Consider the following 15,978-nt stretch of genomic DNA (forward strand, 5'->3'; position numbering starts at 1 on the left):
AACAGGAAGGCTGACTAAACGGGAGCAGAATCGGTGCCGATGGGCGGATCCCTGACCCAGAGGTCCAGCTGTGCTATCGCAGCTCCTGAGTCAGCCATCGGCTCTGGAACGTCGAATGGCGCCACGGACGGAGCCTTCCTGGAATCCTGCGGTCTGCGCCTGGAATGCGTCACCGGCAGCGGTTCCCCCCCTCCCCTCCACGCCGAGACGAGCTCGGGAAATGCGTCAACAAATCACGCGAATCAGCCAAGTCGGCCAGCGGAAGCGCCGCAGAGGAAATGGGAGGCTAGGCGGAGCACCGACACACACTCATCCCGCGATAATACGGGCCGATCAGTCACGTACCAGTGCTACTGCCACACACGAGAAGAGAGAGCGTCCCGCTCGCCGAGTGGTCTCGAAGTTCTCGCGGGAGAAGCGATCGCAGCCGTCCGCGCACAGCTGACTCGGCGATGCTTCCTGCCGTTTCGTCGCGCGGCTGGGTGCGCAGCAGCATGCTGCCTCGATGGTCACGGCCTGTATGCTTTGCGAAACCTATGGTAAGTTGGTGTCTACGACGCTCTCTCCTGCTTGCGACTCGGCCTACATCCGACTGAACAGTTGCGCTAGCGCTACTCGTCTGAACTGCTAGATATAGTTGTGTGCTTAAGTTTTTTGCTGTTCAAAGGTTAGGAAAATACTATCTAGTGCTCTACACGTGCCGGCCACGGTGGCCGAGTGGTTCTAGGCGCTTCAGTCTGGAACCGCGAGACCGCTACGGTCGCAGGTTTGAATCGTGCCTCGAGCATGGATGTGTGTGATGTCCTTATGTTAGTTAGGTTTAAGTAGTTCTAAGTTCTAAGGGACTGATGACCTAAGATGTTAAGTCCCATAGTGCTCAGAGCCATTTTACCATTTTTGCTTTACACGTGTCGAGAATCTGCGCGATACTGGAGGACGATGCACTCATAGCAGAATGTGTGTGTGTGTTTGTTATTTTCTGTCTTACTATGCTTTCCATGGATTAAAAGAAATGCTGAGTGCCTTCGTTTATGGCTAACGGAATGACTTATACAGAAATGCTCACTTATCGGTTGTATATTTTTACCAAAGTTATCGCACGGCTATCCATTTTTATTTATGCATTTGTTTCGTATTACCGTATTAATACTGTTTGGCATTACCGTATTAATACAACTACACTAACACGAATACTTCCGTGCACAGCGTTTTTGTAGAACAGATGAAACGTGAAATATTTTAATGCTCCACGGAGTTACTTCTTCACCAAAAATCGTTGACGATCACGATTGGCAGTAATAAATTGTTACGATAAATGCGTGTTACTGTTTCAGATATGACAGTGTCGTACACATTGTTCTATTTAGCCGGCCGGTGTGGCCGAGCGGTTCTAGGCGCTTCAGTCTGGAACCGCGCGACCGCTACGAAAATGGCTCTGAGCACTATGGGACTCAACTGCTGAGGTCATTAGTCCCCTAGAACTTAGAACTAGTTAAACCTAACTAACCTAAGGACATCACAAACATCCATGCCCGAGGCAGGATTCGAACCTGCGACCGTAGCGGTCTTGCGGTTCCAGACTGCAGCGCCTTTAACCGCACGGCCACTTCGGCCGGCTGCGACCGCTACGGTCGCAGTTTCGAATCCCGCCTCGGGCATGGATGTGTGTGATGTCCTTAGGTTAGTTGGGTTTAAGTAGGTCTAAGTTCTAGGGGACTGATGACCTCAGATGTTAAGTCCCATAGTGCTCAGAGCCATTTGAACCATTTGAAACGTATCCATACGTGATGGATGTCCACTGTTTCGGAGAGCCGCAACGAGCAACACAAAAACGTGTGGCTGTGGGCAACTACCTGCATGGCATTAATGTTCAGTACAGATCCGCGTCCTTGCATTGCTAATGTAGAGCCTGGATACTGATTTTCTGCACCTAATGATAGCTGTACCACGACCCTCGCATATTCGGTGTAGCCCAGCGTGATTAGTGACCACGCACATCTGACAAAGCGTAAACAATGTCGCGTCTTAAAAACGTGGTGGAGTCGTAGTCTTCCTGCCGCGATCGGTTAGCCTGGATCGTTTCTCTGAGACGGTGGACGCGCTTGATTGTAAAGCGAGGGACTGAGCGGACGAAAAATTCAAGAATATCCAAATGAGCCATGCTTAAGAAAGTTCCCGTCACGGACTGTCTGTTAACAAGTGCATGCGCACAGCTCTGTTGGAATGCGTGTAATTATTGATAAAACTGTACCTCGATCACAATAGCAACATGACTGACATTCGTGGATAGTTACGCACGAAAGGAACCCATGTTGTTGTCTCACTGTTGTTTGCAGAATGCATTATGGCTACGACCTATGCAACTGTGTATTTCCTCAGTGAATGCGTTCGTACTATACTACAGTAATGTGCTTGTCTGACTTCCACTTGCAATATGATAATACCTTTATCACTTACCTACAAACATTCACTGCTAGCTTAATATATTCTGTTGCAGGCACTATACATGACACAAAGAATGGCAGCTGGTATGTAGGCAGGTAGCTGTCAGTCACTTTGTTATTCTTGTGCAGGTGTATTAATTGGAGGGGCGTTCGATCTGTTTGTTATACTGTGGAATTAATGATCACCCACAGCGCGTTTTCTTCCCATCTCCTCAAAATTCGATTCTGCGACAGCGTATGACCCCTCCAAACCGAGTATCCACTGCGCAATGAGCCTCGCGACTCTTGTTCCACGGATACGTCTCCACTTACTCTCCGCTCTTCGGCCCACCGCCGCGAGTGCTGACGACTTTCACCTGGGACTAGCCGTCAATGAGGGCTCACGTATCAGCGGAAAAATGCTCCTATCGGAGGACAAAAAAAAAAGCTAATATGCTCTTGTTTTAAAAGACTCTGACTGAATAGTGGGGTACCAGCTGCCTCATACTACCTTCTTTATGTCACAAGAGCCTTATGTCAATGTGCCACAAATGGTTCAAATGGCTCTGATAATTATGGGACTCAAGATCTGAGGTCATCAGTCCCCTAGAACTTGGAACTACTTAAACCTAACTAACCTAAGGACATCACACACATCCATGCCCGAGGCAGGATTCGAACCTGCGACCGTCGCGGTCGCGCGGTTCCATACTGTAGCGCCTAGAACCGCTCGACCACTCCGGCCGGCAGCAGGAAGTGGCTCAGTTTCTTACTGATGCTTTCTTCTGTATGGGTTGGTTCAAATGGTTCTGAGCACTATGCGACTTAACTTCTGAGGTCATCAGTCCCCTAGAACTTAGAACTACTTAAACCTAACTAACCTAAGGACATCACACACATCCATGGCCGAGGCAGGATTCGAACCTGCGACCGTCGCGGTCGCGCGGTTCCAGACTGAAGTGCCTAGAACCGCTCGGCCACAACTGCCGGCTTAATGTGCCACCACAGTTGCCATTTGATCTGCACACGTGTGCTGCAATTCTAAGACGTGGCTTGCGATTATTTGTTTCTTAAGAGGTGTGTCTGTCATGACAAGAGCCGATTGGCTTTATTCAAAGTACTTAATCAGTTTGCGATGTAACAAGGTCATTTATATCTTCTGTAGAAACGATAGAAGTTTAATTTTAAAATTGTCGAAACCTAAGTCAAGGGTTCCAATAAACCTTTATTTGCAACTGGTTGGTTGATTTTTTTCACTCTCGCCAAGTAAAAATTACAGCCATTTGTTGTGCATAACCTTCCTGTAATCCGGGGCTCGGTACCCAAAACCATATTATTGGTGTGTTTGTCGATAATGGAAAAATATTTTTGAAAACGGGAAGATGGTACTTCTAGACAACTGCCTAGAGAACATGCCGTTAAAATTTGAGCAATTTGGTGCGATTATTTAGATTTCGTCCCGCGCTGGATGTTACGTGCGTATTTTACGTGTACAATTAGGGTAACTTTGAACCCAAAGATCTCGGGAACGCATAAAGATATCAAGAAAATTAAAAAAAAAGTTCAAATGTGTGTGAAATCTTATGGGACTTAACTGCTAAGGTCATCAGTCCCTAAGCTTACACACTACTTAACCTAAATTATCCTCAGGACAAACACACACACCCATGCCCGAGTGAGGACTCGAACCTCCGCCGGGACCAGCCGCACAGTATCAAGAAAATTTTTGACAGTTGTTAGAGATCGGGATGTTAGGAATTTACCATAAAAATTTCAGCGGTTTGCTGCGCATAGCCGTCTTGGAATCTGGGACTCGGTTTTGGTATCCAAAAACCATGTTTTTTGGGTTTTCTCAGAAACCTCCGGTGAAATAAATGGTGCCTCCAGAAGCCCCATAAGGCGTACCATACACCACATCTAATGCATAAAGAACTAACCGATTTGCTAAGCTGGAGGGAACGTGTAATATTACTGTAGGACTGTGGTAGTAAGGCGATCCTTCTGTGTGGTGTGTAAATGGTCGCCAGCCTAAGGGCTACTGAAAACACGATCGTACTTTCCGTCACCAATAGAACTCGAGACATCCCACGAAAGTTCCCGTTTTTATGGGCGACGTTATGGAACATAATAGGCAGTGCATTCCGTCGTATGCTTACCGACTAGCGTTCTACTCTAGACTGTGAGCAGAATAGAGTGTTCTCAGATCGGGCCAAGCAGACTCTTAAGTCCCTTTCGACTGCTGAATAACTTTGCGCTTCACGAACGGCTCTCAGTGACGGTCGACTGTTATTGTGTTGCAGCGCGCCACGCTGGCCGAGAAGGAGGTGAGCGCGCTCAAGGAGCAGCTGGCCTCCGGCGGCGGCGGCGGGGGCGGAGGTCTGCAGCCGCCGCAGCAGGGCAAGGCGGCCGGCGACATGGAGCCTTCCGCCCTCGAGCACGAGCTCGCCGCCAAGGACAAGGAGGTAGGCGCCGCCTCTGCTCTGCACACTTCAAGGACCGTCCACGAGGTCTCCTTTGTGGTACTGTCCATGTATACATGACCACAGCACTTTTCAGGACTCAGTAGAATAATTTCCAGTTGCTGGACATATTGCGTTGTTGTTGTTGTGGTTGTTGTTGTTATGGTGGTGGTGGTGGTGGTGGTGGTGGTGGTGAAAACTCTGAACATACAGAGTTATTTCGTGATGGTCTACAAACTTTCAGGGATGATGGAGAAAGGTGTATGTATTCAAGGTAAGGCAGCCTAGAGCAAACTAAGGGTTCCAACTTCCGAAACCTGATCGTTACGCACAAAATTCCCGTAGAATACTCTTCAGTACCTTCAGTTTCCCTGCTGATCGACTAATAACGGCGCATGTAACTTGATGTCAGAGAGACCGAAAACCCTAAGTTTGAAGTACAGTAATAATGTATTCCACCTACCTGCACAAGTTTCACAAACTGCTGCATTTACAACTGTTCAAAATAGCGTCCCCTATCGCCAATGCATGCATCGCATCGCATCGCCGCACAAAGTTCTGTCATAGGCGCTGTCGTAGGCAGCGACAGTTCCTGCCAGCAGATCGTCTTTCAGTCTCGACAGGGCTCTCGTACAAAAGACTTTTCACATCGACCCACGAGAACAAATGAAACCGGTGAGATGAGGTGAACGTGCTGGTCACGGAACAAGACCTCCTTTGCCTATCCACTACTCAGGGAATGTCTGATCGAGCTGTCCGCCAACCTTCAGCCCGAAATGAGATGGGCCTCTTTACTATTGGGATCTCAGCAACACCAGTACCGATACATCTACTCCACTATCAGAGGTATCAAACCGATTTTCGCTTATAACGGACTGGGGTCCCTTACCTTGACAGTTCTTAGTATCATCACGGAGCCACCCTGTTTAACACGCTAATTTGCAATCTGCTTCAAGCACTGCTCTCCACAGTTAATTTTTTTTTTCCAGCATAACACTTATATCGAGATGCTTAGTACTCATATGTTAGCGGCAGTGAAGATTAATGCACAAACCAGTTGCATTTGTGGCATACTTATATTACGTGTAATATTCATTACTGACAACTTTTCGAAGTCTACTGGTGGAGATTTATTCGGTATAAAACAACACTCGTTATCCCTTTCGTTAATGTTATATCAACAATATGACTGATATATCATATTAAATATAGACTATTTTAGCTTCCAGAAGAAGGGGGGGGGGAGTACGTACCGCTCCTTCGAAAAATGGCTCTGAGCACTATGGGACTTAACATCTGTGGTCATCAGTCCCCTAGAACTTAGAACTAATTAAACCTAACTAACCTAAGGACATCACATTTATCCATGCCCGAGGCAGGATTCGAACCTGCGACCGTAGCGGTCACGTGGTTCCAAACTGAAGCGTCTAGAACCGCACGGCCACGCCGGCCGGCCGCTCCTTCGACATCGAGGTATTTGAATGTGGGGAACTGTCTTGAATTGAGCGGGAATTGAGTAATATCTCGGCATGAGGAACTGACAGTTTTATCGACACCCTTTGTTAATATAGCAACCATTGTAGCACACACAGAGACATGATCTTTCACACTTAAAAGCCGATCATACTCTGTAGCAGTCCTGAACTATTAAATCACCTACACAACCCAGACGTTCACCAACATTGCTGATATTTAATGTGCACTGTTACGAAACGGTAACCTCCCTTTGCATTTTTTTTTCTTTTCTCTGATTTACGGGAAGAAAGCTAAAGTCCATCAAGACGAAAAGGCTCTTTATTACTCGCATCGTGCGACACGAGTCACACTGGATAATCACTTGCGCACAATGGCTTATATCTCTGTAGAGTTCTGGTACACGACCTGTAAATCCCTTACGTGACACCATGTAAACGTTAATAGAAGAAGCATTTCAAAGGCCGCTGTCTTTCACGTCACTGATTGTGTCATTTGGCGGTACATCATGTCGTCGTGCATCTACCTGAAAGGAACATTTATAACGGCCGTGTGCCGTGCTGTAAATTTACGTCCCTTTGTAATGCCACAGCAAGTGCCCCATCTTGTAGATGTTCGGCTCCCCTCAGATATTGATACGGACACGCGTTTGGCTGTTTCCCAGAAGAAGTTAGTACTCACCCTGCGGTGCATCTCCTAAATCTGGATCTTTAACGAGTAGAGCGCCTTGAAAGACTCTTAAGCCGAGATTGATATTACTTTCGTATGGTCCGTCAGCATTGTGCCCGCACGATAACTGAAGGAACCGGAATGGCGTGGCCGTTACCCGCTGGCTCGGAGTCGTTTTACGGTGCAGGGGACAGCAGCGCGATATTCCACATCAACGGCCGCTACACCGCGAATTGCGAACTATCCGCAACCATTAATTCGGCCGGGGGAAGTCGGCAGAATTGCCTTTCCGTGAAACACAAACGGGCAACAGGTGAACCGCCGGCGCGGCGCAGCCACGTCGGCTCGTAAACCGATAGCTAGCGGCCAGTTCATCTGCATTGCGGCAGGTGCTTCCGCAGGGGCGGCCTCGCTCAAAACCCAGTGTGCTCGTCGCGTTTCTTGTGAGCAGCCTCATCTGATCATGCTTTACAGCCCATCGAGACGCCTGCCGTTGACAAACAGTCTTTCGTGCATACGCGTCCCCAAAGGTTGTTGGGGTGAGGATTGCAAGAGCGTTACAGACTTTATATTTGTTACAAAATTCTTGAGCATTTCTGGCAATGACTGCAATTGTACTAAATCGCAGGCTTAGCGTTGTCATGCGCGGTTGTAAATAATGTGGTTTTCTTAAAGTTTATTTCTCTTCCTCCACTCTGAGAAGTATTAATTTAGCATTTCTTCCTGATTGTTCTTGCTACCATCCAACGGGTTTTCTTCAAGATTCTCACTTTATTTTCTGTTTTAGATTTTTATTTTTCAGCGAAAACCTGACACTATTCGTAAAGATTATATGAGGAAAAATATTTATTGTTACAACTCCATGAATACCGTGGATTCAAACGCAAGACGGATGTACTTGCAGATCGTTGAGTCAAGATGATGGCAATCATATTCATAATAATAACATGAAATTATATAATTATGATATTTCAAGTTTTCTCGACATGATTGATTAATAGTGTGCTTGCGGGTGTTCTACCGAATTGTTGTTTCAATTTTCTTGTTGGGAGTCCAAGCAGCCAATACACCTAACAGCACCGGAAGAGGACGGTTGGGTCGGTCCTCGAAATATTATGCAGTAAACGGAAACAACAACTCGGCAGAACACCCAGAAGCACACAATTAGTGTGTACTTATACTTACGAAACGTTGTTATCATGTCGGTATCAAAGTAATCTACATAAAAAGCATTGTGTGTATATCTGTCAATCGTTTTAGATAACAATACGCCGGCCGGTGTGGCCGAGCGGTTCTGGGCGCTTCAGTCTGGAACCGCGCGACCGCTCCGGTCGCAGGTTCGAATCCTGCCTCGGGCATGGATGTGTGTGATGTCCTTAGGTTAGTTAGGTTTAAGTAGTTCTAAGTTCTAGGGGACTGATGACCTCAGATGTTTCGTCCCATAGTGCTCAGAGCCATTTTTGATAACAATACGTTTTGTGCATTTTTGCCAAATTCGGTTTTCGGTACATTATGCGTTCTCAGATTCACCAAATCAGCTGTAACACATAAATTTCTGCGAATGTGCTTGTTTTCACGTACTGCCTGGGTGGTCTATTTCTGGTTCTTTGGTCATCGGCTCTTTCACCGATAATATGTTTCTCAGGCAAGAGTGACTGCATTCTAAGAGTATCGACCTTCCACTGTTCATGATGGACTCTAGAACATTGGAGAATAATTCTTTGGGGATGCCACAGAGCTGTCGGTCGAAGAACCCGAAACAGACGCCTCCAGGCAGTATATGACGAAATGGCCACGAAATTGTCAACGGTTATAATCACTGTTCCATTAAGGTGCTCCTCTGAAGCCTTACAGTTACAGCATTACCAAACTTTGTGGCACAGTGGTCAGTACAGGGGCCATGAAATGTCGTGTCGTCTTACACCGTTTTGGGAACAAGAGAGCTTTGTTTTAACTGCAGTCTACGAGAGAACCCTCGTCGCAGAGTAAGTGTCGTTGGCGAGTTAACAAGATAAGATGAGTCAGGGAACGTGTTTTAGTGGGCAGAGGGGGAAGGCGCCGTTGGCGGGTAGGGGAAACCGTTAATTGTACACTCGGCCAACAGCCTCAATTGACAGGCAAACAGTTAACTTGTAGGCTGCAACACGTTGGTTGGGCGGACGCAGAGCTGGCTAGCGTAGGACGAAGACGAGGACTGCAAAAGAGAGGAAGGACAGTCACCACAGCACTGCCTGGGAACAAAGAGACTCGAGTGATACGAAGTACACCATCGCTGTGATGCAAATTAATTCTGCTGGGAAAAGCATTCAACATACGCTTCAATTACCCAACAACGGCGCTACAGTTATGTCTATGATACGAGCAGTATGATCAAATTTAGTCACAAATATTGTCTGTGTGACACTTCCACGAATGCCGTTCTTAATTATATTGATGATGATCATGGTGGAAATGACAGTATTCAAGCTGCTTCTTTTGCTAGAGTTTTCTACGTTGTTGCTCCTTCTTCACTACTCAGTCCCCTACAACCGTAATTTTATGTAAAGGGCGATCAAAAAGTTTCCGTTCGAAGGTCGTACAACCCAGAATCGGCATGCCAATCAGGCAAAATCTCCCTGAACATTGAGGTAATCATCCTCCCCGCGCATCAGGGTGAAGATACCCGGAAGATCAGGACTGCAGGGCGGGTATTTTGAGTGTCAGCCACTCGAGTTGGCGTAACTTATGAATTATGACGTTTGAGATAGGGAGATGAGAGCGTTCACGTTTGTACCTTACCTGCTTTGGTTCAAATGGCTCTGAGCACTAAGGGACTTAACATCGGAGGTCATCAGTCCCCTAGAACTTAGAACTACTTAAACCTAACTAACCTAACGACATCACATACATCCATGCCCGAGGCAGGATTCGAACCTGCGACCGTAGCGAACGCGCGGTTCCAGATGAAGCGCCTAGAACCGCACGGCCACTCCGCATACCTGCTTGTCGGTGCTTATATACCTGCAATGGAGTCGCACAGCGTTGCGTCGTGTACGTTGCAGCAACGCCCTCGACCAAAACTTTTTCATCGCTCTTGATAATAATCGTAGCGCATTTTGCCGTGTTTATGCATCCTTTCTATGTTTTCCACCTTAATTTAAGTGCAACAACCTTGAACTGGACCACAGATTATGTGAAGCTGTTAACTTTTTACCCTGATGGGAGCGAAATCGCGGTTTCCCTAAATCGCTAGAGATAAATGCCAGGATGTTTTCTTTCAAAATTACATAGTTTCCTTGGCCTCGTAGTATCCATGCTTGAGCGCCGCCTCTAATGACCTTATCGTCGCTGGGACATAGAGACTAGTGTGCCTTTTACAGTGAAAACAGCATTTCTGAAAATACTTGCATTAGGAAGGGGCAACAACGCATAAAAGAATGGTTCTGGGTAAGAGAGATTGACATCAGGGCTGCTCCCCAAGTTTGGAGAAGTGAAACAGCAAAATATTTTACGTCTTTTGTTCTACCTACAGGGAGAAAGGAAGAAGGCCAGTATCTCGAAGATGGCGATGGGAATTTGAAAACATCCCATATTTTACTCTTGATGTTTATTAACGTGCGTGGGCTCCGCGGCCGAGTGATACGTAAAGTTAAATCTTTTTGGATATGACGCTGCCTCATACAGAAAAGTCAGTTAAAATAAGGTTCGATGTTTAGAACCGACGTGCAACGGTCATGTTTGTGACATCGAAACTGCTGTTTCGACGCCCTGAAGAAGATCACTTTAAAAAGCTCGAAACGTCGACTCTCATTTTGTTTCATCTGGAGTACAATGATACCCTCGACTGAGATTCTGTCCTAGTTCAAAGTCGTCAAAACAAATGGAGGACTGCAGATGGGACATGAGCACGTATTGCCGTCCGGGAAGTGAGCGTCGAGTACCGCACGGCACGTATTTATCGATGAGTGCGCAGGTGCGCGGTGCCGCATCGCGACCCCGAGTCCAGCCAATCGCGAATCGCGCCAGTCACGGCCTCGGCTGACCGCGAGTGTTCGGTCCGGCAGCTGTTGGCTTAGCGGTGCCTCGACAATAGCGCGCCGCAGACCGCGCAGTGGCGGCGCGCTCTCGCCGTGGGCGGCACCCGGGCTGTGCAGGGGCCGTGAGAAGCCCGCCGGCCCGCTGGCCTCGTCGTCTTAGCAGGAAAGCTGCCGTGCGTTCACCGATCCGTCGCGCCTGCGTATTATGCGATCGTTCGTAGCCAACGACCATCACGGCGCAAACTCGGCGGTGAATACTGCTTTTCGACACGAACTGTGTAGCAATCGTCGCGGCCGCTTCTGCGTGAAAGCGAGGTCGCAGTTAAAGGTCGCAGAATTCCTTACTTTCTAGCCTTCCGTGAATGAAGATACTGACATCTGCGTTAATGGATATAACCATAACAATAGCCAGCGCCAAATATTTGTGAGGTAGACCACATATTAATGTCTCAAACTATGGATGGTATTGGTCGGTATTCCAGTTGTAACACGTCACGAACACGTGACCGTTTCTGCGGTCTAGGACTGGGTGTTGCGTTGCCCCTACATTCGTGTCGTCACAGTTGACGTTACTATTGAGATGGCTGCACGGACACGACCAGAAAAGCCAATGAATCGAAAAAAAAGACACTTGACTGGAAGCAACTTTATAAGCTGATTCTCAAGTACCAGAATGAAATTTTCTTCTGCGGCGGAGTGTGTGCTGTTGCGAAGTTTCTGGGCAGAACACATTTGGAAGGTGTTACAGAGCTGCTGACGGAACGAAAGCTGTAGGCGGCATGTAGTTTGTCGCATGGCTATGCATAGCCAATCGGTTAGAGCATTACCTGCGAAAGGCAGTATTCATGTTCCGGTCCCAGGCTCGGCACAAAGTTTTAGGCTAGCTTCTGCTTGATGGCTGATTTACGTTTATGTAAATTTCGAATCATCAATTCACCGTTTTGACATTGAGTCCATGCGTGTCCGGCAATTACTTTCCATCACAACTCTAACTTGTTTCAATATCTGGAAGATGAAATTACCTGTCGTGGTTGTACGTTTACATTAAACAGTCAGTCGCTCCAAATTGGTTGTGTGAGCTGTCTTACTGGACGTCCATGTTCGTACCAGTTCCGACAGTTACACACATAGTACATGTGTCTGTGTTTTTCACACACATTAATCAGTTTCAGTGCACTGCGTATGCTCACTTCAGTACAATGTGGATGCTCGTGATCCTGCTCAGAAAAACACGTACAGATGACAATGTCTTACTTCGTTGACGCAGAAGCATTTTCACGATGTACTGTGTGAACTTTTTGACAGTAAAAAAATTATTTTGAGTTACAGAGCCTTAGAAATGTGTTACTCATATTTTCCGAAACGTGGCATTTGTTTTACGGAACACGTTAAGTAAAATGCAAGGAGGGAGGCTAGCGGCTGTTTGTCTGGTACTCATATATAAATTGCCAGATGTGACAAGGAATGTACAAATCGAAGAAGGGGCTGAAGATCGGTAAGGTAGAGTCTGAACAGCAGACAACTTCTTCTGCACCTCATCGCTATTCACTTTTCATCCTCCCGCTTCAGTGTTCCATATGGCCTGTGCTTTCTACTCATACACAACGTTTCTGTCGCTTTCAGTCACTCCGATTACTAACATCGTACTTCGTAATTCCTTATGGAACCAGAAGAAACCAACCGCGATCAGTTTCTGAAACTTTAGAAGAGTTTACCCCCCCCCCCCCCTTTCTGAACCGATATGTTTTCTTTCGGGGTACGTCTTTAACGGGTAGACGGTACGGGACACTCACCTCGCAGTTCCTTCACGGCTGGCGCCCTTGTTGCAGCCTGCCACTTGTGCCCGCGAACGCTAACTGTACAGAACAGCCGACTCGTTAAGAGGCGAAGCCATTCCCGCGGCAGGTGGAGCACTGCCCGACGTCTCAATTATTTCCAGTGAGTCACCGAAATCCCACGCGCGACAGACTCTCTAACAAGGCGGTCGCTCGAGCAGAGAGCCGCGTGTCCCACGGCCGCGCTATGTGCGTCTCGCAGCAGGCAGGCACCTGTGGATGTCGTCTGCTGCTCCACAGCCTGCGTGCCTCTCGGTAGAAACAGCTGCTGTGCTTGCTTCCGCATCGCCGTTGACAGCAGAATAGCCTCTCGGCTTTATAGAGCACTTAATAGTTGCACGAAAGCAACTGAACAACTACGTCCTCCCCATCGAGAAATTCGTGGCGTTTCTGGTGACGAAGAATGTTTGTCAGAATAATTGCGAAATGTAAGTAGAGTACCAAGCTGAAAATTCTCACCAGTCACTTGACTTGAATGCCGAGGCGGTTCCTTCCACTCTTTGGAACATTCCTCCGACCGACATGGGGCTTTACTGCGCTTACAGTCCTGCACCAGTCTTCGCATATTTCCTGTATTAATCTTGCTCCCTACTGCTCGTCTGAATGACACGTTACTTTCTTCTCGGTGCCTGCTAAAACGTCTTGCTGACTCCATCCGGCCAATAAATATCTTGGATTTCATTGCGTGGCTAGCGGAGCAACTACTCACACTGGTGAAGCTGTGTTACATTATTTCTTGGTCTTATAGAGCAGTGAATACCGGCGAGATGGGAAAGATCACTGAATAAGAAACGGTAGATCATGTGAGAGAGGATTAGTGATCTACGGAAACTGTAGTTAGTGATTTACAGAAACCATAGAAAACTTAGCCTGGATTGGCCGGCACAGGATTTGAACTCCGATTCGTCCGAATATGAGTCCGCTGTCTTACCAACTATGCCACCCTGCTTGGCATAGAAACAAAGCAGAGAGCAGTCTGTCGGCGACGTAAGGAACATAAATACGAAGGCTTGCTGAAAAGCATGGCCTCCGAATTTTTTACGTATGTGAAAACTAGTAAGGGTTTTTAAATAAAAAAATGTTATTAGAATTCTACATCTGTAATCTTCAAGTCTGTATATCTGCAGCCCTCTGCAGCTAGATGGCTCAGAGTTGTAGCGCGTAACATGGCGGTGTGTAAAGTACCTGTCTGTGCGCGGGGAAAAGTGTGCTTCGAGTTCGAAGAGTTCGTCCACACGTGGCATACCCTCTGTTTCAGCATAACAATGCCAGACCACACACGAGCGTTGCGAGACTTGCAACAATCCCACGCTTTGGGTTCACCATCATCGATCATACTCAATACAATCCTGTCTTGGCCCCATCCGATTTTCATCCGTTTCCAAAAATATGGTTCAAATGGCTCTGAGCACTATGGGACTTAATATCTGAGGTCATCAGTCCTCTAGACCTAGAACTACTTAAACATAACCAACCTAAGGACATCACACACATCCATGCCCGAGGGAGGATTCGAACCTGTAACCGTAGCGGTCGCGCGGTTCCAGACTGAAGCGCCTAGAACCGCTCGGCCACAACGGCCGCCCTTCTGTTTCCGGAACTTAAAAGAACACTTTCAAGGACTTCACTTTGATATGATGTGGTGCAAGCAGATGTGACGTTGTGGTGCCGGTCGGAGTGGCCGAGCGGTTCTAGGCGCTTCAGTCTGGAACCGCGTGACCGCTACGGTCGCAGGTTCGAATCCCGCCTCGGACATTGATGTGTTTGATGTCGTTAGGTTAGTTAGGTTTAAGTAGTTCTAAGTTCTAGGGGACTGATGACCTCAGAAGTTAAGTCCCATAGTGCTCAGAGCCATTTGAACCATTTGATGTTGTGGCTCCGTCAACAAAGTCAAACATTCTAAAAAATGTTCATATGTGTGTGAAATCCTATGGGACTTAACTGCTAAGGTCATCAGTTCCTAAGCTTACACACTACTTAACTTAAATTATCCTAAGGACAAACACACACACCCATGCCCGAGGGAGGACTCGGACCTCCGCCGGGACCAGCCGCTTAGTCCACGACTGCAGCGCCTTAGACCGCTCGGCTAATCCCTACAGTGACGGTATCAACAAACTGGTCTCTCGCTGGGAGAAATGTGTTCGTCGCCAGGGTGACTACGTTGAGAAATAAGTATGTAGACACGAAGAATAAAGACGTAGAATGTTTGTTTTAATTAAAAAACTTTAAGCGATTGCTCACAAAAATGAGGAGTCGCTGCTTTTCGGTACGCCCTCGTATATCTGCTTTCAAACGTCCGCTACTGAACAAGCAAAGGATGAAATCTGCGGCCAAATAACTAGTGTTACATGCAGTATAAATTCTTCACGAGTCAGTAACTTATAAAGCGAAAATTTTTCTATAGATATTACCTGTAGGATTATGTTACGAACCACTGTGGAGCCACAGTTCGGTCATTTTTCTAGCGCTGCTGTCAGCACAGTGCTGTAGAAGTGGCAGGGAGCAACGTTAATTCTGACCAGTTTCCATTCAGTCACCGTTTTCACCGTCGGAAAGCAGTTCCTTCAGCGCGGTCGCTCAGCTAATAAATGGCGACCTGAAATAACGCTCTAATGAAACGTCGGGAAAAGCTCGGAGCGGCGCTCCCGAGACATTATAGATCTTCTTTAAAAATAATTTTATGACGGAGGTAGAGGCTGCCTTCTTTCTGGGCCGATCTCTTTCGAGGCTTCCCCGGCGCGGCTGAGACGGCCTATTGGCGCGGCGCGTCGCGGGGCTGAGTTACGAGCCGCCGCTGCCCCTGGGTGGTCGGAGCGCACGTCTGGCGCCCCGCCACGGCGACGGCAGACAACCGACACCGCCACAAACACCTCCCGTCCTCGCTCGCCGCTCTTGTTTACCAGCGCCAGCACGGCGTTAGGCCACCGTAGCACTGTGTGCGGCTGGTTAGTGGGCGCGTGTATCACTGTCAAGTACCTCATCGCTTCCTACAAACGTTGAGATATTTCTTATCATATGCACTGTTGGACATGAGCAGTGGTATTATCAGACCGGCAGTGACTAAAGACCCAAATGGATCAAAGCTGAGAATGATACTGCA

General features: G+C 47.5%; 1 protein-coding gene across 1 annotated transcript in view; it reads left to right on the top strand.

The window, feature by feature from the left end:
• Nucleotides 1-15,978, top strand: part of LOC126204016 (homeobox protein cut) — a 502,556-nt gene that overhangs the window by 288,393 nt on the left and 198,185 nt on the right. Inside the window, exon 2 of the mRNA XM_049938445.1 lies at nucleotides 4,724-4,885. Within this exon, the coding sequence (XP_049794402.1) occupies nucleotides 4,724-4,885 (162 nt within the window). The remainder of the gene's footprint in view (nucleotides 1-4,723; nucleotides 4,886-15,978) is intronic.

Source organism: Schistocerca nitens, chromosome 9 (genome assembly GCF_023898315.1).
Source record: "Schistocerca nitens isolate TAMUIC-IGC-003100 chromosome 9, iqSchNite1.1, whole genome shotgun sequence".
NCBI classification, from domain to species: Eukaryota; Metazoa; Arthropoda; class Insecta; order Orthoptera; family Acrididae; genus Schistocerca; species Schistocerca nitens.